The sequence below is a fragment of the Pteropus medius genome, unplaced genomic scaffold, assembly GCF_902729225.1.
Source record: "Pteropus medius unplaced genomic scaffold, Ma_sr-lr_union100, whole genome shotgun sequence".
NCBI lineage: Eukaryota > Metazoa > Chordata > Mammalia > Chiroptera > Pteropodidae > Pteropus > Pteropus medius.
Genome location: NW_024350924.1, coordinates 2100444 through 2126590, shown reverse-complemented (window position 1 = coordinate 2126590; position 26147 = coordinate 2100444). Strand labels below are relative to the sequence as shown.

General features: G+C 32.8%; 1 protein-coding gene and 1 pseudogene across 1 annotated transcript in view; one reads left to right on the top strand and one right to left on the bottom strand.

Moving 5' to 3' along the window:
- The window catches only part of STXBP3 (syntaxin binding protein 3), a 47190-nt gene that overhangs the window by 2956 nt on the left and 18087 nt on the right, over positions 1-26147 (bottom strand). The window contains exons 6-17 of the mRNA XM_039841037.1: positions 25575-25675; positions 21787-21941; positions 19162-19252; positions 16382-16506; positions 13253-13348; positions 13053-13110; positions 9802-9867; positions 8936-9016; positions 7918-8056; positions 7528-7634; positions 6925-7017; positions 5159-5244 (exon numbers count right to left, since the gene is read on the bottom strand). Coding sequence (XP_039696971.1) covers positions 5159-5244; positions 6925-7017; positions 7528-7634; positions 7918-8056; positions 8936-9016; positions 9802-9867; positions 13053-13110; positions 13253-13348; positions 16382-16506; positions 19162-19252; positions 21787-21941; positions 25575-25675 — 1198 coding nt within the window. The remainder of the gene's footprint in view (positions 1-5158; positions 5245-6924; positions 7018-7527; positions 7635-7917; positions 8057-8935; positions 9017-9801; positions 9868-13052; positions 13111-13252; positions 13349-16381; positions 16507-19161; positions 19253-21786; positions 21942-25574; positions 25676-26147) is intronic.
- Positions 24136-24254, top strand: LOC120585330 (uncharacterized; annotated as a pseudogene).

The window sequence follows — 26147 nt, the reverse complement described above, 5'->3', positions numbered from 1 at the left end:
TACATGATCTCACTTATATGTGGAACCTAAAATAGTCAAACTCATACAAACAGAGAATACAATGTAAGTTGCCAACAGCTGAGGGAGGGGGAAATGGTCAGAGGGCAAAGTTTCAGTTATACAAGATTAGTAACTTCTAGAGATCTAATGCATAGCATGGTGGCTATAGTTAACAAAACTGTATACTTGAAATCTGCTAAGAGAGTAGATTTAAATTAAGCCTCACTGTAAAAAAAAGAAAGAAAATGGTAACTATGTGGAAGTGATATATTAATTAGCTTGTGGTGATCATTTCACAATGTATATATATCAGAACATCAAGTTGTATACTTTAAACATATGTTATTAAGTCAATTATACCTTAATAAAGCTGTTAAAAAAAGGTAGACCTGGGTTTCAACTCTGATTCTGCTTCTTTCTAGTTCAGTATGACTTTCAGCAAGTCACTTAGCCTCTCTCTAAACCTTAAGAGTTGTTCCTAGAATTAAATGAAATGACGTATAAAATATACTAAGTATGGAATCTGGTATCAGGAAAGCACTCAATAAATAGTAGCCATTATTTCTACCATTTCCTCCCCCAGATTGCTTTATACTTGCACTGTCCAATACAGTAGCCACTAGCTATATGAGGCTACTTAAATTTAAATGAAATGAAATGAAATAAAATTAAATTAAAAATTTAGTTCCTCAGTCACACTAGCCACATATTGGTATTCAGTAGTACACGTAGGATAGTGGCCATCACACTGGACAGTGCAGATACAGCACATTTCCTTCACTCAAAGAACGTTCTATTGGATAGCACTGATCTAGATCACAGGGCTTGCCACTACTGTCCCACACCCCACTGGTCAAACTTGAGAGCTTTTATTTGAGAAGTACATAAATATTTTAAAATAAACATTTATGTACATCTATTAAACATATATATTAGTTTATAAATTATATACATGTACTAGTGTATATAAATAAAGCTTAATTCTCCCTCTTTTAGGTAAAAATAAGCACCCAATAGATCATCTTGCTACCTACTTTGGAAACCATGTTCTAGATGACCTCTAAGACCCTACAATGTAGGATACCACAATAAACTTTTAATAATGTTCTTAGTCTCGCCTAAAAAAAAAAAATAACACTAAAAAAAAGAAAAAGAACAAGGAAAAAATTCTGAGATGTTATAAATTAAAATACAGCAGGCCAGAGGGTGGAAGGAAGAGACAAAAAGTGGTTAATTGGTTAACAACTACAGTGCAAAACCAACAAAGGCTGCTCACACTCCTTAAATTATTAAGGAGTGTTAAATTATTAAATTAACTTCCAGGTGGCTATTTCTGAGATCATCTAAAGAGAATAAGCAGGCAGCAGTTGAATTCTAGGAGCCTCTGCTTCTCGTTTACACATGAGCTTTAGGGACTCTGCTATGGCCTCCGCCGTGCCCACCCCAGAACTAGCCCATTCCCTTGTCTATAGCTAATATAAGTCCTTTTAGAATGGCTTACATCTTTCTCCCCTCTACCTGATGTATAAAAAACAATTTACAAAACTCCAGGACAATGGACACATCTGTCTTTTCTACCTAGACATGCTACAGGTGGTTTAGACTCATGCCCCAAGACTGGTCTTTTTTTTTTTGTTAGCAATAGCCTAATAAACCCTTCCTTTTAAAAAGACTTTCAGCCGTGGAAGTTAAAATTTTTGGTTAATGTAAATGACAAACAGAAAAATAAAAAATACAGAAAGAATGACAAAATAAGAAATAAAAAATTCTAAGCATATTTGAAAAAGAAACAAGTTGAATTTTTAAAATGTAAAGTCGCTGAACACAGACACTCAAAAAATAGCTTACTCAGCAGGTTAGACACAAATTTAAGAGAGAGCTAAATAACTGAAAACTAAGTCTGAAGAAAATTTTCCAGAATGAAACACAAAAGGTAAAAAAAAAAAAAAAAGGTTAAAATGAGGTTACAAAACATGAAGATAGAATGAGGTATCTCAACAAAACCAAGACTGCAAAATGGCAATATTTAAAGAATTTATAAAAGATATGAAACCTCAGATCCATTGTGCTTCCTAAACACAATGAATCCCAAAGAAAGAAAACTAAATCCTCAGGTAGATATAGCATGGGTATGTACAGACTATCAAAGACGAAAAACAACCAGGGAGAAAAGGCATATTACCTACAAAAACAAATTACTTATGATAAAACTGACAAAACACCTTACCCCCATACACATACCTTCCCAAGAGCTTAAAAAGAATTCAAGAAAACAGGAGAATAGCATCTCAAAGAGTGGAGTGAAAATTACTGTGAACTAAGAAATTTACAGCCATCATGTAAGGACAAAATGAAGATAATTTCAAACAGACAAAACCACAGACTACCACCAACAGACCCAGGCAGGAGAAATTTCTAAAGGATATATTTCAGAAAAGAAGGTAACTGAGCCCCAAAAAGAGGATACAAGGGAGTGGTGGTGGTGAGCAATATAACATGAACATACAACTAAAAATAAAAATAAAATAAAATGCTGGTCTTTACTTTGGGAAGTAAAAAAAGACATAAAGTGAGCTAAAATAAAGTATTAAGATAACATTTAAAAGGTTTATGGTTTGAACTAAGTTGTTCTAAGGTTTCGGTATCATTCCAGAGGAAGGCAAAGATACTAATTAATTTCAACTTTGTCGAGTCAAAGAAGCATATTAAAATTCTAAGGATAACTGCTACAAAAATACAAACAGGCTATATAACTTTCAAACCAGTAGAAAAGGAAACAATAAAACAAAACTAAATAAAGCCCTCAATCCAAGAGAAGCACCCCAGAGAAACACTGGAATACATGTAAATGTACAAGAATGCTCACTACATACTGTTGGCAATGGTGCCAGTTTTGACACAGACTAAATTTCCATTGGCTGGAAAAGAAATGAATAAACTGACACTCATATAAGCATATACCAACCATGAGTGAAATTTTATACATGTATCAGTCTGGAATAAACTTCACATATATAATGTTGAGGAAAACCAAAAAAGCAAGTTGCAGAAGGACACATCATACGATACTATTTATATTAAGTTTAAAAACACAACTACAGAGAAAACTGGTGGTTATGGTAGAGTAGGATGGTCAGGAGATTCCTCTCCAAGAAAATAAGTATAAACCAGGGTGAAATTGTGAGGAAAACAAACATTTCACATCAACTGGAAATCAACTACAGGCAGACAAAAAATTCAGAAGCACTTACTCTTGAATATATGCTAGAATATCAAGTAAGAATAGTGGTGGTAACCACATGACCTCCTAGGCTGACACTGCACCCTATCCTCATTGTCCTCCCCCAGTCAAATTAGTTGGCAAAAACTATAAGCTTTACTGACTTGAGGCTGATTGTGAAAATCACCAGCTTTCCTGCCGGAGGTAAATGCTTGATTTGAGGTAGGGTGGCAGAGGGTGTACAAAATCCTGCAGCTCTGCTGGTTGAAAATGGCAGATCTAGTTCAGAGCAGGAAGGGATGAAGCTTTGGTACTCCAATGTTTTGGTCAGCAAATCAGTCAAAAATTTAATGGGGGAAATCTGGATGTCAGAAAGCCAAAGAAGGCAAGGACAAGCTAAGCTCTCCACATACCCTTCCTTAGCTGACCACCAAAATTATGCATGTGTAGGGAAAGCCTGAGAGCGCCCCGGGGGGGATAAAAAGAAAAAAAGACTCAAGAACTGACTGTGACATGAAATGCATTCTTCAATTCAACACTCGGCTTGATAAGCAGACAGGCTCAAGATACCCGAACACAACCTCTACCCAGATAACTTGCTGACCTCTAAACTATGCAAACACAGGAGCAATTACTAAGAACCAAGACAAAAAAAAAAAAAATCACATTAATGGCTACACCCTGTGGGGGAGAATGATCTTACAGTTTAAGTCCATACAAGTTACTAAAACAAAAACAATTTAGAGTTGCTACATTATCTAAAAGGTCCAGTTTTTAACCAAGAATTAAAGAAATAGTAAAGTGTGATCCACATTTTGAAAAAATGCAGTCAACAGAAACTGACCCTGTGTGGACTCAGATGCTGAATTTAGCAAATTTCAAAGCAACTATTATAAATATAATCAAAGAATTAAAAATCATGCAAACGATTTAACCATAGGAATCTCAACAGAAAAGGAAACTAAAAGAAGAACCAAATGAAAATTCTAACTATGAAAAGCATGAACGCTGAAATGAAAAAATACTAGATGACTCAACAGCAGATTTAAGATGTCAAAAGAAAGAATCAGAGAACCTGGAGATGGATCAACAGATATCATATTTGAAGAACAGGAAGAAAACAGATGAAAGAAAAGTAAACAGCTTCAGTGACCCAGGAGACAATGTCAAATCCTACAACACATTGGAATTGAGTTTTGAAAGGACAGGAGGGAAAGAGAAATGGGCAGAAAAAATTTTGGAGAAGTGATGACTGAAAACTTCCCAATTTGATAAAAAGTATTAACTTGTAGATCCAAGAAACTCAACAAACCTCAGGTAGAATAAACGTAAAGAGAACTCCACCTAGATATACATAGTTAAACTGCTAAATGCCAAAGACCAAGAGAAAAATCCTGCAAAACACAACTCTATACATCATTTGAAATACAAATATATGTAGAAAATGTACAAAGACATGTGGGTGAATGAGATGAATGATAAACACCAAATTCAGGATAGGGAAGAAAGGGAGAATAATCAAATCAGAGTGTGATATACAGGAAGCTTGAATTGTATTTACGATGATTCATGTGTTAAGGTGGACACTGAGTGTAAGGGTATGCATTATAATATTCTCTAGAGCTTTCTGAATGTTTCAAATATTTCACCACAAAAAAATTATCAAAAGGGTTGTGTTCTCTACTATGTGAAGGAAAAAGAGATGATGAGACACTCTTTTTTAGTTTCATAAAAATATTTTTCACAATAAAGTACATTTTCATATTGCTTGCCTGGACTCATTTAAAACAAGTTACAGTTAAAAAAAAACTGCCTCTTAAGTTTCTGACATGCCTCAAGGTGCCAATATAAGATGACTGGCATACCATTGCATACCATTTCGATTACTGGCCTGCAATATCACACTGAAAATGTCATTGACTTGTTCCTAGGCTTTACCTTACAGCTCCAGAGCCGTTCCACACTGCTGGACACTGAGAACAATATGGCCATTCTTTTGAATCTAATCTATTATCGATGGCATCCTAAGGAAGAAAAGAGTTAACACCATCAAGAAAATGTTGTAAACTCCAGGATATTTTTGTTCGTTTGTTTTGCATAAAATTCAATTAAGGAACATAAGGATAAATATTTAATAAAGTAAGGTCAGCCCTTTTGAAACTCACCAATTTTACTTGCTTCAAAAATTAATGCAATCATTTACTGACTCATTAAACCGATATTTATTGCATGCCTACATTTCATCATCTGGAGAGTCCCCACACTGGTGTGAAGATTCCAGGCATCTTATCAAGACCTATACATCTAGAGTGCTGGGTTTTCTAAACACTATCGAGTCTGGACATACCTTAGGCTGCCGGAGGGCACAGCCTCTCCCCTCCCAGCGGTGGCTCTACAACAGGATATGCACCCTGGCCTAGAGGCACACACACAATCCAAGGGGGTGAGAGAAATGTTTTTTCATTTCATTTTTTTAATTCTCCTTTTTTAGGGTTACACTTATGATACACTATGTGTGTGCATATACTACATACATTGTTTTATTAGTATAGTAATATATAGCTTATAAGTAAATAATCATGTGCTGTAGGCTCGTGTCCACATTTTTTACGGTTAAGTGTGCATGATCAATAAAAGTTGGATATCAGCTTTACAGCAGGACAGTACAAGTACTATTAATAAGTAGGCGCAAGGAGTGGGCACAAGGTTCTCAGTAGTCTAAGAATATTTCAGTAAGAGTGCAGCAAACTATGAAATCAAGTTTCAGGAGATATCCTGAAGGTCTCAGATTGCCACTGAGCCAAAAGTGGATTTTCTGAATTTAACATGCAAATCGTTGATAAAGGGTTCGAGAAAGTCAATTCTTATTTTAAAAATATCAGCCAAGAACAACTACTTAGTTTTATATCCTTGTTATGGGTGAGGAAAACTAAATTTTATGTTGCAGAAAATAAAGTCTAAATTCTTTAAATTTTTCATCTATGATTAGGCATGTGTCAATGACATAAAATTAGCCAAGCAAAACAGAAAAATCGTAGTAATAAACTGCACCCAATTAGATCCCAAAGGAAAGTAAAATTGGGGCTTAAGTCAAAGGAAAATTGGAATAAGTGGAACTATATGATAATGACTGAAGAATCAATGTTATTTTACTGAGCTCATAATGCAATTTTTATTAGTCCACTTTCTAATTTCCTATAATTGAGTATTATTTTCTAAAAGCAGAGAGTACTAAAGGCATCCACTATCTGTTGGATATAATAGCAAACTATAGTGAGGTTTACATTTTAATCACAAATTCATTTCCAAGAATATTAGATTCTAGCACTTTCTAATAGTGACATATACAAATGTTATTTTGAACTTTCATTCAAATAAATTATTTGTATTTTCATTCAAATTATTTATATTTCTGCTACATATAGTTATTTAAAACAACAGCAGTGTTTTCATAAAGCATGTATATGCTTTTTTAGTTTGAGGCAGTCAGTGGTGGGAGTTTTTTGAGGACTTCAGGAAACAATCTTCAAGAATTTCCTCTCCTCCCCTGATCCCCAGATACAGCTTTCTTTTGTGAACCTTCCCAGTAGTGCAGAAAATTCCTGATCCACAGATATGCTCAGACTGACAGATAAACATACAAAGAGTAAAGAGTACACTATACAAGGGCATTTGGGGTTTAAGCAAAATTTAATGAATTTTACCTCCAAAATATCTTTGATAAAAGGTGTCCATCGAGAAAGTTGGAAAGTTTCTTCTGCAGACCGATCCTTTCTTAATGATTTGCTTTGTTGAGACTAATATAATTAGAAGAAAAAATTAAAAATCAGTAATTTATTTAGTGATATTCTCTTGTTTTCTAACAGGTATTTAATTTACAGCAAATACTACATTGCATTTGACTTAAGATGGGAAGTGCCTACTCAATCTAAACAGTACAGTCATATAACTCACAGTATTTTGTTTTAATAATAAAATTTATAATAGTATCAGAAAGTATGTTTACTCAAAAGTGATATAAAACTTCATGGGAAAGAGTGAGATTCTAAATAGAGTTCTTTCAAAATTTGCTATAAATGAATAATAAAGAGAAAATCATAAATAGCAGATTACAACATAAGCCGTAAGATACGTTTGTCCAAATTATTCATATATGGAAAAGAAAACAAAATTTTAATTTATTAATTATCAAATCTATAGAGTGAAATTAAGAAGACTGTCCACATGGATGCTCATGTAAGAAAACATAATGTAAACAATCATACATGCATATAATGTAAGTATATGCGGAATGTAAGATTTCTTACCGGGGGAACAATGGGAACACCAAGGTAAATCCAGTTACGAATCATGTCGCTCTCATTTTCTATCTTTACATTCTGGATTAATCTGTCCAAATTTTCTTCCGTAGTTCCTTAGATAAATAAAAATATAAGTCACAAAACTGCTACCACAATAATTTCTAGGTTTTAGGTATATCCGCAAAAAAAGTGTTCTTTAAATAAAAAGCAAACATTTAAATTATAGACCCTTCAGTCTTCTCTCGATTTCATTTTTCTTTTATCTTAACCAACTTCAGCTACTACCTCTGAATTTTCTAAGATTCTCTTAAGATCTTTAGTAAACCATTCATTGTAAAGTGATTTTAGAACTGGGTATTCTAATATATTCATGGAAATAAACAAAATCTCCATTACCATTAATACTGAAGATATAGAGTAGGATTGCTCTTATTTTATCATAATTATCATGATTTTTGTTGAGCAGAACTGGAAGGAGTACTCGCATAGAATCTTTCACCTTCTGTCCTTCTGCATCAGTTCCAAGTGCCAGATCCTTATTGAAAATGAAATAGTCAGTGGTCTATAATCCAAATTCATTTTCAGTTTAAAATATCTATTATTAAATCTTCCCAAATTTTAATAGAATACTGATGACACTTCACAGGAAAATGTGGGCATTACTTATAAACTACTGATTGTAGAAAATGTAAAAAGTTGAAAATATAATTCAGAGAAGAAAATCATTAATTTAAACCTGTGCTAATATAGTAGCCATGAGCCACATGTGGCTATTAAGTACCTAAAATGTGGCTAGTCTGAATTAAGATGTGCTATAAATTAAAACATCAGATTCTGAAAACTTGGTATAAAAAAAAGGAATGTAATATATTTCAGTAACAATTTTTATATTGATTACATGTTGAAAAGATAATATTTTGGATGTATAAGGTTCAGTCAAACATATTACCAAAATTAAGTACACTTGTTTCTTACCTTTTTAATGTGACTACTAGAATATTTAAAATTACCATGACCCGCATTCTATTTCTATTAGACAGCACTGATCTAAATAGTTTCGCATTATAGAGGAGCCTCTTAAAACAAGTTAAATGTGCTCATGAGGTCGGTACTCTGCAGGATGCGACATTAAATGCTGCACCTACTGAGAAAGGCCTGCCAACAATGGTACCCTGAAATAATGCTCCAAATCATCCCATTGAACTAAAATGCATAATCATAGATTAGGAGGGACTTGCTTATTACTATGAGGCTGCTTAGCTACTTGTTAATGTTGGTGGGGACTGATGTATTAAATAGGGCATAAAGAGGTTCTGTGACTCAGTGTACTGTATTGAGCAAAGTTAAGTTTTACCTTAAAAAGTTCACTCAAGAAATCTATTATGTATATAGGTATTTCCGACCCTGCATGTACCTGTTCAGTTTTGCAGAGCTTTTCTATATTAGACTTGAATTTATTCATGCAATCTTCTGCTAAGTTAAGATGGACAACTTGCTGAAAAACAGAAGAAATCAATCATTTAAAGCATTTTAATTTCTTTTTGCGCAACTGATAATATTAAACTTCTGAGATTGGCCTGAAGGAGAGTAAGGGCTTGGGTGGAAAAGAAGGTACCATGTAAAGCAAGTAAAATAGCTCAAGAAAAGGAAAAAAGTGAGAATTAACATGACCTATAAGGGGCAATGAACAGATAGCAAAAGATTGGGTGGAAGGATAAAATTTATGTCAGGTTTATGAGTAATAAAAAATATAGTGAATATAAAAAGTAGTGAAGTCCTTAAAGTCATGCAAAACATGTCTGAATTTATATTAGTTCTTGATTAGGGTGCAATATGATAAAAAAAAGTGTAAAGATTATTATGCTAATGACTCATAAGAATAACTGGAACAGCAAAAAAATATTTATCTGCCTACATAGCTTACCCTTAAATATACTAATATATAGCTATTAATTTATAGAACCAAATAGAATAACAACCATTGGTCAATCCAATGCTGAATTTTCATATTATGTTCATAAATGCTAAACTTTCTTTGTTTGGCTGTTCAAGACAAAAATATAAAAAAGTTTCAGTTAGATATGGATACATTGAAATTCTCTATATAGTGAATACTATTGGAAAGCTTAGATATTTGAGATATTTCTCAGGCCTAGAGTGTGGTTTTAGAGGGCAACTAACACCAAGTATTCCATAACACCCACAGATAAACCTGACTACAAAAATAGATGGACTAATAAACTAAAAATGACAAGGTATCTCATATACAGTCCTGCTTACCTTAGTAATCTGTTTACGGAAATGGGGCATCTTTTTCATCAGTTGAGCAAGAGCACTAAGTGATGTCTAAGAAAAGTCAAACATTTTAAAATCAAACTTATGATTCAGTTATTCTATATAACAACTTTAAAATTCTGCAGTTTTAAGTATTTATCAATTTACTAAGTATTTGGCAATTTTTTAAAGAAAACGAATTCAAGAAATTTCCAGTTTTAGCCACAATAAAGTAACAGATAACAAATTACTCTCTCTATATAAACAAAAATAAAATTGAATAAAACAAGTAAGACGATAGCTTTCAGGTAATGGATAAAAAAATCGTTCACGGCTAAGATACTTGAGCAGAGGAAAACACAGAAGGTGGTCCCTGCACTCAACCTGGCTTTTCCCTGGGACATTTTCCAAATCACAGTGCAAGGAAGTAGAGTTCGAAAGAAAAGCAATATTCTTTCTGGAGAGAGGGAAAAAAGATCAGAGTTTGGGACTGCTAGGTAGGATTTGGGGGGAAAGGTGCTAGAGAGAAAAGAGCCAGATACTACATAACTCAAAGATGTATAGAAGGGTTGCCTTTGGATCCTTGGCCAAATACTAAGCTGCATATGTAAAGGGAATGACTCTTAAAGGCCTAGCAGGGAAGAACTGCTGGGTGACTAAATGCTGGACAAAGATTTCAGAGGGGTCTCAGTGCTGAGAAGATACTGGCATTCTTTGATCCACACAAAGAAGGGTCCTAAGTGAACATCCCAGATATTCAGTACTAAAACTATGTCTTTGGATTAGTGCAAGAGTGAAATTCACTCACCATAACACAGCCTACATGAAGTCTCAACAGAATCAAGGTTATTCATCAGCAAATTAACCACCTGCTAGAATAGAACTCAATACTCTTTGTAGAGAGAACATCATCTAGAACCTCTGCAATGTATCATCCATAATGTCTAATAAACAAATATTACTGTGAATGTAAAAGAGGAAAAAATGATTGACACTTAAATGATAAAACAGTCAATAAAAACAGACCCTAGATCATCCAGATGGAGTTAGCAGATAAGGATTTCAAAATAACATAACAGAGAAAAAGATGGACTAAATGGATGAAAAGATGGAGTGTTTCAATAGAGAATTAGAATTTATTTTTAAAAATTCAATGTATGTCCTAGAACTAAGTGCAATATTTGAAACAACGAACATAATGAATGACTCTCAAACATTGCTGGTGGGACTGTAAAATGATACTGTCATTCTGGGAAACAGTTTGGAAGTCAAACATACATTCACCATAAGACCCAGAAATCCACTCTTAATTATTGACCCCAGTGAATGGAAACATTGTTCACATAAAACCTGAATATTTATAGCGGTTTTATTCATAACTGCCAACAACTTGAATTGTATAGTATAAAGGGGGATCTTTACTTTATAACTCAATTTAAAAAAAGAATACATTAAAGGGGTTTAACAGCAGACTAGAAACAACAGAAAGAAGTAAGAGACAAAGTCAGGTTAACAGAAAATTCAACTAAAGCACAGAGAGGGGGAAAAAAAAGAAAAAGAATGTAAGGAATGTAGAATATGGTCAAAAAATTTAAAACACACGTGACTGGAGTCCTAGAAAGAGAGAGAGAAAAGAATAAAATCAAGATGATAGGAATAATGGCAAAGAATTTTACAAATATAATGAAAGTTACCAACCCAAGCTCAACAAACCAGAGGAGGATAAATATCAAGAAAAATATCAGAGCACATAATGGTCAAATTGCTAAAAATCAAAAGATAAAGAAAAAAGGCACTTTATCTTCAGGAAAATACCAATAACATGACAGCTGACTTCTTTAACAGGAATTATGGCAGCCAGATTAAAATTGCTGAAAGGAAAAGAAAAACTGCCAACCTCGAATTCTAAATCCAACAAAAGCTGATCTCTGAAAAATTTGCAAAAAAAAAAGATATCCTCAGATAAAGACAAAGACAAAAGTTGAGGAAAATTCATCCTGTTCCGATAGAAAACCCAAGAGCAATAAAGACTAAATAACAACAGATTTCATAAATATGTTGGTAATATAAGTCTACTGAGAATTTAAAACAATAATAACATCTTGAGTTTATAATATATGTTTAAGAAGATATATGACAAAAATAGCACAAGGGAGGAAGAAGGTAAATGGAGTTTTTAGACTGTGATAAAATGATATTTTATGATGATAAAAATATAAATTCAACAGATAACTATCTTATAATTCTAATTAACATGACCTCATCAGCTGATACAGCTTCAAAAGTTAACAGGATTATAAAGAAAATCAAACTAATTCACAGTCATAATCAGAGATTTTAATATACCACTTTCAGTACTGATAGAAAAAGCAGACAAAAAAATCAGCAAATAAATAGATTTGAATAACATGATAAACCAACTTAATTTAACTGACATAGAATTTGTGTTCTTTTCAAGTACACATAGGCCATTTACCAAACAAATTTCAAAGGACTGAAATCATACAGTGCATATTCTTTGGATAAGGTATAATTAAATTACAACTCAATAACAGAAAGATTAAAAAAACAGTTGGCAACTTAAAAATAGAAGGGAATTTCCTTAATCTGAAAAAGGATATATTTAAGGAACCTAAAACTAATACAGTACTCAATGATAAAATATCAAACATGTTTCCCCTGAGTTTAGGAAATGAGACAATAATATCCTCTATCACCAGTTCTGTTCTACGTTTTAGAGCTAGGAGGTATTAATTACTAATAAAACTAGTTTAAAATAAAGATTGAAAAGGATAAACTACATTTTTTCACAGATGATACTACTGTGTAACCTTCTGGAATAATGAAAATGTTCTACACCTTGATATACCTTGATTTAGGTGGTGGTTCCACAGGTGTGGGGTGTGGGGGGTGTGTGTGTGTGTACATATACATGTAAAACATAAGGTCACTGAGTACACACTTAAGATCTGTGTATTTTACTCAGGTAAATTATACTTCGATATAAAAAAAAAAGCAAGAATGCATTAGTGAAATTAGCTAAATGGCCTTTTAAAAATAAACTTCAATGAAGCAAGAGAGGCAAAATGTCGCTAATTGTTGAGGCTGGATTATGGGTACATGGGAATTCATTTTTTCTACTTTTGTATATGTTAGAAATTTCCATAAATGGAATGTCAAATAGATAAAATAAAACCTTGAAACAAATCTTAAAATTCATCATCAATATTTTGAAAGTTAAATTAAAAGACTCTTACCTTTCCTTCTGTTGCTTTCTTTGTTGATGAAATTTCCTTCATAAGCTTGGGAATTTCTCTGTTGAATTGAAAGAATTCTTTAAACTCCCAAGGTATAATTCTTTACAGAAATATTTTGATTACAAAATGTACTATTATGTATTTGATGTCCAAAAAATATGGATAAAAATTAAAATTAAAATTAAAATGGGTTCACATACTCTAATACAACCGCAATATGCCGGTGTCGAATTCTGACCCAGAGGTCATCGTCTTCTTCAAGGACGGCCTCCTTTTCTTTCCCGTCTGTTTTATATCTACGAGTAGACAGAATTATAAAACTTTGGATTATTTTTCCTCCAAAAAAGTGGAAAAAACATTTTACAAATAATAATTTTAAAATAAAGCTCAAGAACTGAAGAGTACATATTCACTATTTTAGGGAGGTAATGAATATCTACTGAAAACTAAGGCATAACCTCATCCTTACATTAAAAATCAAAGCGCTATGCCTACCAAGACATTTTTACTTTCAAATGTTAGATTAAGCTGTTATAATTATAGTTTTACGTTAGCAAAATGGTATTTCATAAAACAAAAATTCAATGTTCCACAATCAACTTTAAGAACAAGACTGAGCATACTAACAATGTGTTCTAACTGCTTAAAATGATTTTAATAACCATCAGCACAACTATCAAACATTCATTGAGTGAGAAACAGAAATGTCAGTCCCAATGTAGCCTATTAAATACCGAAGGTGTTCAGAGTTGACACAAAATTCACAGAAATGTATTATGTTTCTATATCCTTCCCTAACCTTATAACTACATCTCCTTTAACCCATTTCCCATTTAGAGGAAAAAAAAAAAAAAGTGCAGCTCATCGCCAGCATTAATTCAATTTTACATAAACACACTGTCTGAGGCTGAAGCAAATCTGACTGGTTTTCAATGTGAAAATAAAATATAGAAACTGTTCTTGGAGTTATTTCTAAACAGATTTTGTTTCTAATCCTAGTGTAACAGAAAGGTATACATAAATCGGATTCATCAAATGAATCCTCAGCTAACAGACTATTCAAGAACGATGTTAATCATGTGTAGAAATGTTACGTTTTCTAGGATTTGACATGTTCAGTGATTGAGAATTCCTAAATTTTGTAAATGGAAATACAGCTACTAAAATAGAATGCTATAAATAGAATGATGTCATTTGTTTCCAAAGACTATCAATATACTAGAGTGATGAGAAAATAATAATAAAAGCAAGATATTTTGTGGCAAAATTTGGGGGTAAGGTTAGGACTATAACCTACAAGTTATCTCAGAGTAAACACTGCAGCCACAAGTGCTGGCGAGCATTCATGGAGCGAACAGGAAATGGGTTAAAGAATGAGAAAGGAAATGATAGAAAAACTAATGTAGCCATAAAAAAACTGTGATTGCTTTAATGGGTTGTAATGAAGTGAGCAGCAATTTAAGGGGTTCATGAGGTAACTGAAAAATGGACTTCGTGACTGCTCCCCAAATTAACTTCTCCCTTCTATTTTCCTGTTTTCCATCTGGGAAGCTAGGGAGATTCAACCATCCTGGGACTCAATTTCCTGAGGCAAGATTAGGAAGAATGGCACTAAGCTTTCCTAGCTCCCACTGCAGACAATAAATATAGATTTCTGCTGTATGAATACAATCATTTCCATAGCCCCCCAAATTACGGGTCCTATCTATAAAACCATCTACCTAGGTGGTCATAATTACAGATGTCTACAGGTGGAATGACTGTGCTTAATTACAGGACTGCACTAAGGATATAAGCCCTTTTGTTATTTAAAATGTCATTTTCTACTTATACAATATCTTTAATCTTTGATTTATAAACAAATATTAAGATAGCAAGGCTGACCATTAAAAGACAACAATCCCATTTTAAGAGTACATTTAAAGGGGTCACCAAGATGAAAAACAGATTTTGGGTACTTAGAATTTCCTGCTTTGTACTCTATTTCCATTAAAATTGTGACAGCAAAAACTACAGGGAGTTCATGCTTCCATTTAGTCTTATCCCTGGACTTTTTTGATTCATAAAAAAGGAAGTATCGACAGCTTTAAAAAAAAATAAGTCTCTCTCTTTCTCTTAAAAAATTAAACCTTGCGTTGCTTGCTAGCAAACCTACAAAGATAAATATTTTAAATACTGGGTTAGAAATGTCTGAAATGTCTGTGTATAGTCTGAAACCAAATCCTTTCGTGTCCATCAGTTTAATTCTTTTGTAAATCTCTTCAGCAATGCAGGTTTAGAGACCTAAAGGATAAGAGAGGTAATAATATCCCTTCTGAATAAACTGCATGAAATTATTTTTATTTTAGAAAAAAGCTATGTTGATTCCTCTACGTCATCTCATTAATTCAAACAGACAAAAACTCAGAAACCAGGATTGACCACAATGCAAATAAAAATACGATAAAAAATACAAAATCAGTTTAATAATATCTGGTTTAAAAAATATTATTATAATTATCACAAGTGTACCTTTTAATCTATTAAAATTAGTAAATTAAATATAAAATTTCAGAAAACAAATTTTTCACTTTTACTACTATTCTCAAATAGTAAATCTTAGCTAAAAAATGCCAATTTGGATTTAGTGACTATGATATCAAATAACATGTTATATACATATGCACATGCATATACACACTCATATATAATACACAAAGATACAATAAAGTGGGCCCTTGATAGAAAAGCTATTTTGTTTTTCATTTAGGTTTCTATTTCACATTACTTTTAAAGTAAATGTGCTTATATCAGGGTTAAATCAAAATAGGTACCAAATTGCTAAAACTGTCTATCTCAATTGCCACCCTATTTATTTTTCCAGTCTTTTAATCTCTTTAAATATATTAATTGACAAAACACACATACAGATACTTCTTAGTGTGTTATTCAGAAGAATAACCAGTTTAAATATGGTTTCCAGTTCAATAAATATAGTAGTGGGCCTAGTATTTACTCTTAACATAAGTGAAAAGTCGAATTCCACCTGTTTACAAATGTAGCTTTGTTGTAGACATAGTGAAGGAAGCAAATACACCAAAGAGCTTCAAAGAAGTCAAATTACCCACTAACTTACATTACAAAGTCAAGATATTTTTAATAAATTACAATTATAAGAAAAAGAAAAGGATATTTAATAGATTATGATTATAGGGAAAAGAGAAGGATAAAGTCTCTGAATAAAAAAGGTTACAGAGGCTTTTGATCTCTGGTGCCTACACCAATCATTAAATGCTCAGAGTCTCTCCTGTTTGTATATGCCCTTTATATGCCCTTCAAGTTATACTTGCTTGTATGTATCATTCTCGATCGGCAGTAGATCATAAGCCATTGCCTGAAATGTCAGTTCATGCAGGACAGTGGACACAGGATCAAAGCCACGATCAATTATTAGGAGCTGGGAATGAGTTTTACTCTAGAATAACAAGATAAAATTATCTTAAGAAAATTCAATTTCTTTGTGTGAGCACATTTTAATATCTTAGAAAACAAAAGCAGATGTTTCCTAAATTGTCACCTTCTTAAGACTGTGAAGTTATATAAAAACAGAAAAATCTGAGTGGTATAACGGGAAAAAAAACAAGACTACAAAAGCAAACGCTTTTATAATTATATTAAGAGATTATATTCGAAAACATAATATTGTGAAAATTCCTTCTAAAAAGTAACAGTTTTTATTTAAGTCTATTTTCTTAGGAATTCAGCTCTATAAACACTAAAATTGATATAAATTATGAATAGTAGCTACTTCTTGAGCTATTTGTGCTATACATTGTGCCAAGCAAGAAATACAAATATTAATTCTTATAGCAACCTTGTGAGACAGGTATTCTTATCTCCATTTGACAATGAGGGCATTAAGGCTTAAAAGTAATTTACCCATATTGGTGGGGTGGGGTGGGGATCACTTAAGTTTTATAAATGCAACCACTACGCTATACACCTGAAACTAATATTGAATGTCAACTGTAACTGAAAATTTAAAAAAAAAAACTTGCCCAAATTACACAGCTAGTAAGACACTCAAACCCACATCAGCTTCACTCCATGGCCTGCGCTCTTCTTAATCATTATGCTATTTAAAAAGATTATACTGATGCCAGCCAGCTAGGATGATAAATCGCAATGAAAACCTTATCATTAATTCACAAACAGCATTAATCATTAAACAGTGAATAATATTGCTGGGAAAAAGAATTGCTAATATCATTATCTTTCATACTTCATTTTAAAAAGTAATAAATTCTTTGGATTATTATTCAAACCATAAGAGATAACCACAACTCAGTAGACAAACATTTCCTATTTATTTATGTACAGCAGAGGTAAATTACATAGGATAGATCTTTAAAATTTTTTTATTTGACCATTCACTCAGCCTACAGAATCAGACGGATCTGGGTTTCAGTCCAGCCTTGACCACTTCCTTGCTGTATGACTTTGGAGAAATTGCTTAACTTGTTAATATCTCAGTATTCTCATTTGTAAAACAAAATATAATCAGAACCTCTGCTTATAAGATTATTGTAAAGATTAAATGTTATAATACAATAAAACACTTAGCACAGCGTGGCACTTACTAAGCCTTCAATCTCTGTAAGTCATGAGTCTTCAGAAATTTGGACAGGAAGAGGACAGTGCAGTATGAGTGCTTTATCAGGGCTTGGGATTACGAAAGGATGTGGGAGAAAGTAATACTTGACCTGAAAAGTCAGGAAAGGCTTCAAAAAGGTGGTGACACCTTATCAGCTCTTTGAATGAAGGTATTAAACGTTTGAAAGAATGTATAATTTCCCAGGCAGAAAGAATGGAAAGGATGTTTATTAATTTTGTGGATTTTGCCTTTTTGCACTGAAATTATGAAAAACTAAAGGAATATTTAGTAATATACTGACTGTATATCTCTTCTCTCATTCAATAAACATTTATTTACTGTGTTATGTGTACTACTGAGCCATTGTCTTCATAACTATAACCAACAATGGCTTTCACTAGTAACTGTTAAAGTTCTAAACTAATATATCTAAGTTTACATCCTCCATTCTAGCCAAGTTGTTTGTGGATTCTGCCTTTTTCTCTGTGCCTCTGCCCCAAAAATCCTATTCTCCAAGCAACAAAATTGCTCTTATATCATATTATACTCATTCTTCAGGTTCAAGGGCCTCTTCTTCTTGGATGCCTCCTAGGACTGCAGTTAGAATAAGATTTAGCCACAGCCTATGTTCCCATCACATTCTATGTATTCTTCTTTCATTCCACTTATCATATAGCTTTGTAATTGGTGGCTTCTTTGCCCATCTCCTCTTCTAAACAATCAAATCAACACTTTCTTCCTTTCATGCTTTCGAGACTGTCAATGGTTTCCTAGCGCTCTGGCACCACCACTGTCAATCCCCTCAGGTTCTTCATTCTCCAACCCAAGCCTAAATTCTGGTATTTCACAGGTTCTAACCTTAGTCTTTGATTACTTTATACTATCTTCATCAGGTAAGTAAGAGCTGCCATTTATTAAATTTCTATATGTGCCAAACACACGTTAACTCACCTAATCTTCATATCGACCAGGCAAGGTTTATGTTACTTCACCCATTTTAGAGATAAAAATACAACTCAGAGTAAATAATATGTCCAAGGTCACAGAGCTAGTAATAATACGAATAATCATATTTATTAAATGTTTACTCAATGATAAGTATTCTAAAAACTTGTATTAACTCATTTAATCCTTTCACCACTTTATAAAATAGGTATTCTCTAATTATCCCTATTTTATAGATAAGAAAACTTAGGCACAAAGAAGTTACATAATTTGCCTAAACTGACATATCTATGAATTAAATGACAGAGCCAGGATTTGGACAGTGCTTAATTTCAAAATACATACCTTCCCCACTAAACTACATTACCAAGGTTTCTACTACCATCTATATTAAAGACTCCCAAATCAATACTGAAGATCTATGTTAATGATTCCCAAATTAATACTGGAAAATAAATGAATAGTTTCTTTGGTTTATAAAGGAATAAGTCAGACTTTATACATAATCACTATTTGCCTTTTATACATTACCTTTATTAGGCTCTTTTCATCAGTCTTGTAGTAGTTTTCAAGTTTTTTTTCAACAAGCTGGGCAAGCTTACTGGCATTATCTAGAGGTTTACTAGAAACGAAAAAATATCCAAATAATTATCTTTCAAGACACAGTTTACAGTATCATAAAGTTGAATTCCAAAATTAAACCATGTAATTTATTAATTTAAAAGATTTTATAAATACAACATTGTATCAATTTGTCTGGATTTAATAACTGTAAAAATCACATATGCTTCAGCTTGTTTTAAATATAAAGGTAATAAAATATTATAAATAAAATTGCAGTTCCGTTCATTCCTCCTCCAATTCCTGTTCTTCTTCCCCTACCTCTACACCCCACTCCCCAAGGCAATCACATTATGAATTTGGTGTGTGTTCTTCCTATCATTACTATATGTATGTATGTGTGTGTGTGTGTGTGTGTATATACATTTAGATATATATATCTATATTTTGATATATATACATATATACATACATATACAGAGTTTTATATATGTTTTAACAGTGGATGTTTTTTACTGTTATATATGCTTGAGATCTATATATGTTGACACATATCAAATCTGTTCATTTTAGTTCTATATAGTATTCTATCACATGATTATACTGGATTCTATGTATTCATTTCCCTAAAGATGGACATTTAAGTCATTCTGAATTTTATCCTGTTGTAAACAACACTGGAACAAATATCTTTGTATATATATATCTCATGTACATGTTTCTCTAGATATATTACACCTAAAAGTATAACTGCTGGGTCACAGAGTATGTACATTTTCAGCTTTTCTAGATACTACCATATTATTCTCCAAATTATCTGACAAATTACCCCAACCACTAGTGAAATTTCCCCACATTCTAACATCTAGTCAACTTTCCAATAGTCTTTTGCATTAAATCTTATATGTAATTAATTGTCTTCTAAAATGATGAAAATTGTACTCTTAACTGTAATTTCATGAAAAGTGGAAAAGGCTCTTCAATTAGCACACTAACCTCAAAAATGGTCTCACTGTGAGAGCTTCAAAGTATTAAAGAACCTCTAGGTTTTATACTTTAAAAATAAATAAAAGAGCAACCATAAAGAATAATTTATTACATATTTTGTCTTAAACTATTTTCAAAAGGTAATAATGTAATGTTAGAATTATACTTTAAAAGTACATAGGCATAAGGAATACTTTGCCAAAAAAACAGGCAGGATTTTGAAAGCCTGGATTACTTAACTATTACAGTAACTCAAAACAGGTCCATAAGTGAGCTATTAAATTATAAATTAGTTATATTAACTCATTTCCTTGAATAGAACCAATCACCAAGAACAGAAGCTTGAACAGAGACTGAACTCTGGCAGAAGATAAGCCATTTAGCTCTCTGCTCCACTGGGTTCAGAATGTAATCAGCAAATCACCTATAAGAAAAAGAATGTTTCCAATACCTGAGTTATGAGTAAAGAGCTTGTTGGGTAACACCAGAATTAAGGGGATTTACTAGATTTTGTAAGTGTTTAAGAGTAATGTAATTTAAATATAAAGTACTACATGAATTTCAAATTAAACAATTCAGCTTACTAACTTGACAAATGCCAATGTTTAAAGAAGCTTTTAAAAGAGAAGTGATAATCTTTATTTGTAAAGTATATTTACTACCACCATTTATTAATGCCATGCACTATTAGTGCTTTACAGATATTAACTCATTTAATTCTAATAACAACCTTATAAAGTGGGCACTGTTATTATTATTCCCACTTCAAAGATAAAGAAACTAAGGTAGAAGGGTCGCACAGCTAGTACAGATTAAAATCCAAGCTGTCTGGCTACGCACGACAGTGTGGATGACTCTCAGAACATAATGCTGTAAAAAGAAGCCAGGAGCAAAGCATATCATATGATTCCACTTTATCAAGTTCAAAATCTGGCAAACCTAAAATATGTGTAAAAGTCAGGATAGTATTTATCTTTTGGGAGAGGAGAGGTAACAAGAAGGGATCATGAGGGGGGTGTCTGAGATGTTATTAATGTTCTATTTCTTTGGTGGGTTAGACGGGTATGTCCACTTTGGAATGATTTATCAAGCCATATACATATAATTTATGCACTTCGCAGTAAACTTTATTTTTAAAAAGAAGCTAATAAATAAAAAGTTCCATAGTACTAAAGTCAAATTTTACTTATTAAAAAAAATCCCCAAAATATATTTAAAATGGCCACTGGGATTAGACAATATAGATACTGAGACACTATAAACCATATTCAGATAATATGGCCACTTAAATTTGGTGAAAACTTAATAAAACATTAAATGTAAGACTGTAAACCCTGTATGACAACAAAGACATTCCTTTAAGAATTCCTTAAACTCATGAAAAAAATGCCTATAAGTCATACTAAATTTAAGCTCTGAAATTCAGTAACAGAGGCTATTAGTTACTCTGAAATTTAAACCTCGCATCTTAAATTTCCTATATGTACAACATGATTTTACAAGAAAAATAAATTCTGCTAACTAATACGCGTAAGCACAGAGACATTACTTACCTCTATACTGGAGAGCAAACAGAAGGCACAACATAAACAGACACTACTGTCTTACCTTCTGTATCTCACCCCGGGATTTTCATCCAGGGTAGCGCATACTGTAACTATCTGCTCAGCCATAGCTTCCATTATGGCATCTTTTCCGTTTGCATTACTAGGGTCTGGACTGTAACAGTAATAGAATGCATCTGGTACATCAAGAGTATACACCTAAGTTAGGCCAGGAAAAAAAGAGTCACATTGTCAATTTGGAGACTTGTTAAAAATATCAAGAAAAATGCAGCTATTATTTGAGACATTAAAAAAAAAAAATACTTGCACTGACCATGCTGTTTTCCAAAATGACTGTCTTTAACTTAATCAAATCTCATTTTCTCTGTCATCTCTATTTCATCCTTTCTTTTTTCACTCTCCTTTCCTGCTTAGTCTACCTCTCCTTCATTCTTGTTTCATATACAGATAGTACTGTTTGCTTTTAACTATGTGAAAGAATCTGAGGTAGCAAAACTAAAATAAAACTCTACCTGGCACAAAGAAATACAACAAAGCCAAAATTAGTCTATATATTTGACATATACTAAAAATCTTCTAGAGAATAACCTAAAAATGTTCCATCGTTGATCATATTTTCAGTTCTTTAGCTTATACTCTTCATGTCCTTAAAGACACACCTTGTGCCACATATACAGTGAAACCTTACAGACACATTTATTCAACTAACAAAACATTTACTTATGTGCAAAGAATTGGCTTAGAGAATTACTACTATTGTGTTATTTGAAGGATAACAAAATAACAAAAGAATAACAAAAGAAGCAGCTCCCTAATTAGAGTTGAGAGTTCCTCATTAAACTAACTTTAATTTTTTTAAACAATGATAGTAATCACTTCTTAGCCCAGGATAATGTAGAGTGTAAAAGTAGGTATGTAATAAACATTAAGGTTAACTAATAAATTATAAATAAGCTCCCTTGCATTTCCTTTCACACAAAGTGATTCATTTTTCTGAACATAACCCATCACTGAGAGCAGCAGCCTGAACATGGACTGAGACTTCGTTGTAGCTAATCCATTCGTGTCTGTGCTTCTCAAAGTCTCGGTCTCTGTATTTACTGCTAACAAGCACCCTACAGCTTGATGGTGCTTTTCTCGTAACACACTATCCTACTGCGGTAGATAATATTATCTGTTCAAAAATACTAACTGCCCCTCCCGACGGGACCCGTCCCTATGGGAGTATACTTCCCACTCACTGATGTCAAGCTTGTCTAGGGTCATTGGAATCTGACCAGAAGTGACACATGCCACTTCACCACGGAAGATTTAAGAGCCATTGTGCAGCTCCACCATCTCTCTTTTCACTTTGCGTCATCCCAGACAGGGGCTACTCCTTCAGCCTCAGTCCCAAAAGAGGATATAGAGCAAAGCCCCAGTCAAACCGCAATGCACAATAACACAAATGGGAAATATACTTCATTGTTGTAATACACTGAGATTTTGGGAGTTGTTACTACAGTTTAAATTAATCCAAGCTATCTAATATTCCGATGAACCAAAACAAATTTTGGAACTTGTTTTCATTCTACGCACACATTTCTTTCCCTTCCTTCTCCCTGTCCTTCCCACTTTCCATCACCAACATTACATGTTTCTTTAGACTATTACTAAATGCTTTCTTCATCTTTATGACTCACAATCACCTCCTTAAATACAGACCCCTGCAACTTCCAACTACATTTTTTGCTAATTTTAGCTCTTTTTCTACATAGAGACCATCTAGCACCCTCTCAACTAACTATACCAGAAACTATACCAGACTCTGTACTCCCTAAGGTCCACTGTAAACAAACTTCCCTATATTCTTGAATGCTGTCTAATTGCCTTAACATATACATGGTAGCATTAATTACTGTAAACCCTCTGAAAGGTATTCAAGAGGAGAGAATCAACTTCCTTCCTCTCCATGTATCTTATAAATGTGGTGAATGGCCAACTTTTCTTCTTTGGAGCACACTGTATCCGACTATACCAGTCTCAACAATGATCTCCTGACTTTTATTTTCCATAAAGACTTTAAGACCAGTCCCACAGTTTTCCACACCTGCCCATTTTCTGCCACCATTCTTGGTGGGACCTGGAGCCTCCTACAACACGGTCCCAACCTACCGAGAGAGAGACAGCCTTACCTATCATCATACCCTCACACTTCTTGTAATCCATTTTTCCTGCTGTTCCCCTACACTTTCCTGCTTCTGTATCTTTGCACTCAGTCTATTTTTACTTTTCTAGAATATTCTTTACCTCTTCATTACTACCTTATGAAATCCAATCCATTTTTCAAATGTTTTCCCATACCCATACCAATTCTTTGAGGAAGCAGCCATATGCCCAGTTAAAAGACTAGGTCTACGGCCATGCTACCCTGAACAAACCCGATTCCATCTGATCTCGGAAGCTAAGCAGGGTCGGGCCTGGTTAGTACTTGGATGGGAAACTACCTAGGAAAACCAGGTGCTGTAGGAGTAAAAAATAAAAAAATAAGGATTGTAAGCTGACAAGGTCCTTGCAATTTGTGAGGTTGACCAAGTGTTACCTCGCCTAAAAAAAATTAAAAAAAAAGACATGTTTCCCATGCACTTAGGTATAACCACATGACTAAATTTTAGCTAATAAGATATAAATGAAAACTATGTACTTCCTTCCTTCTCTCATAGCAGACAGACAAGACCTTAAATAATCACAACATTTTGCAAAGACTGTTAAGTAAACAATTCTCATGAGATTTCTCTATACATACAAAGACAAGTTATTTTCCTCAGCTATCAAACTGGCCAGATATCTACACAAATCTCTGCTTCAAATATAGCAATTCCGCAATTTCAATAAACTCTCTGTGCAGCAAGATGATCCGGATATGTCTGCAATATTTATCTAACTACTGTTTATATCCCACATGATTTTAGGAAGCCCATTTTCACCCTGCACTAACTTTACATATCATACTAGAATTAGGTCTGAAGGTAACTTTAGGAAAATAGTTTAATGTTAACCAGATATCTTAAAATTTTATTTTGGATTACAGTCCTTCTTTGTCAAGAATAGCAATAGCTTAAAAGAGAAATTCTTTATCTAAAATCTTTCTATCTCTAAACAACCATTTCAATTCTATGAAATGCTAGAATCCTAACACAGGGAACAAAGCACAACAAAGCTTTGCACACAAAGCTAGTTGTGTGATTTGGGGCAACTTACTTAACCTCTTTGATTTCCCCCTCTTTAAAATGGAGACAGAATTACCATCTATTCATAAGGCTATTTATGTAAAGCATTTAGGAAAGTGACACATAGAATATGATGTATTTGCTATTATTATTATTATTAATTGAAGGCTCATTAACTATTTCAAAGGCAAGACAAATTAACAAAAATTCTTCATATTGTAAATTAAAAAAATGGTAATTTATATAATGTTATATTAAAACATTTATTAAAGAACATTTATTTTAATATCACGAATGATTTCAGAAGCTAAAAGTATTTTTTTGGAGTCATCTAAGAAAGACTGTCCTCAAAATATTTTGATAGTGCTGTAAAATTTGACATACACAGGACTTAGTGGCAGATATGAAATTTAAGCTCCACTTTCAATATTAATATTGCATTCCAATTAAATGCTCATGTTCTTCCCTTCATTATAGAAATGTTTATGTGTGAACTGCTCAAAATTCACCAAATACATAACATATAAAACATCTTTAGTATACACTTTATTAACAAATAAGCTCATAAACCAAATTTTAAAATCCATTATGAACAAAAATTAAAAATAAAAATAGAAATTACCTGAGATTCAAGTGGAATGAAGGAAATATTTATTTCTTTACATCTTCTTATTGACTTGGAGCAAGAAGCCTTAATTTTGTTAAAGAGACTATCAGGGCAAACTGGGAGGATAAAAGAAAAATCAAAGCATAATAATTCCATCTAAATTTTTATTCTTTTGACCAAATCATTCCAACATCCAAGAATATTTATTTTTATATATAATTACTGATTTTCACAAAGTAATTTACTATGAGGACAAAAATAATGTGTAAATATTATTCTTCACTTTACAGAGCAGGTGTATTCTAATCAAAAGGGCAGGAAGAGAAATTCCATTCTCCCCATTTAGATCCACCATAACCTGCATCTCCTTAGAGAGCTGCTAACACAGCAAATTGAAAGTGTTAAGAAGAAAAATCAGATCCAAACTCATGACTTAATAAAATTTTGTAGGACTTTCAGAACTTAGAAATTTATATTACTTTTCTGAATCTGCCACTAAGGATAAATATACCACACAAATTGATAATTTTTCCTTGAATTACAGGAACTTCTCTAATGTCAGGAAGTTCTAAAATTCTATACTAGTAA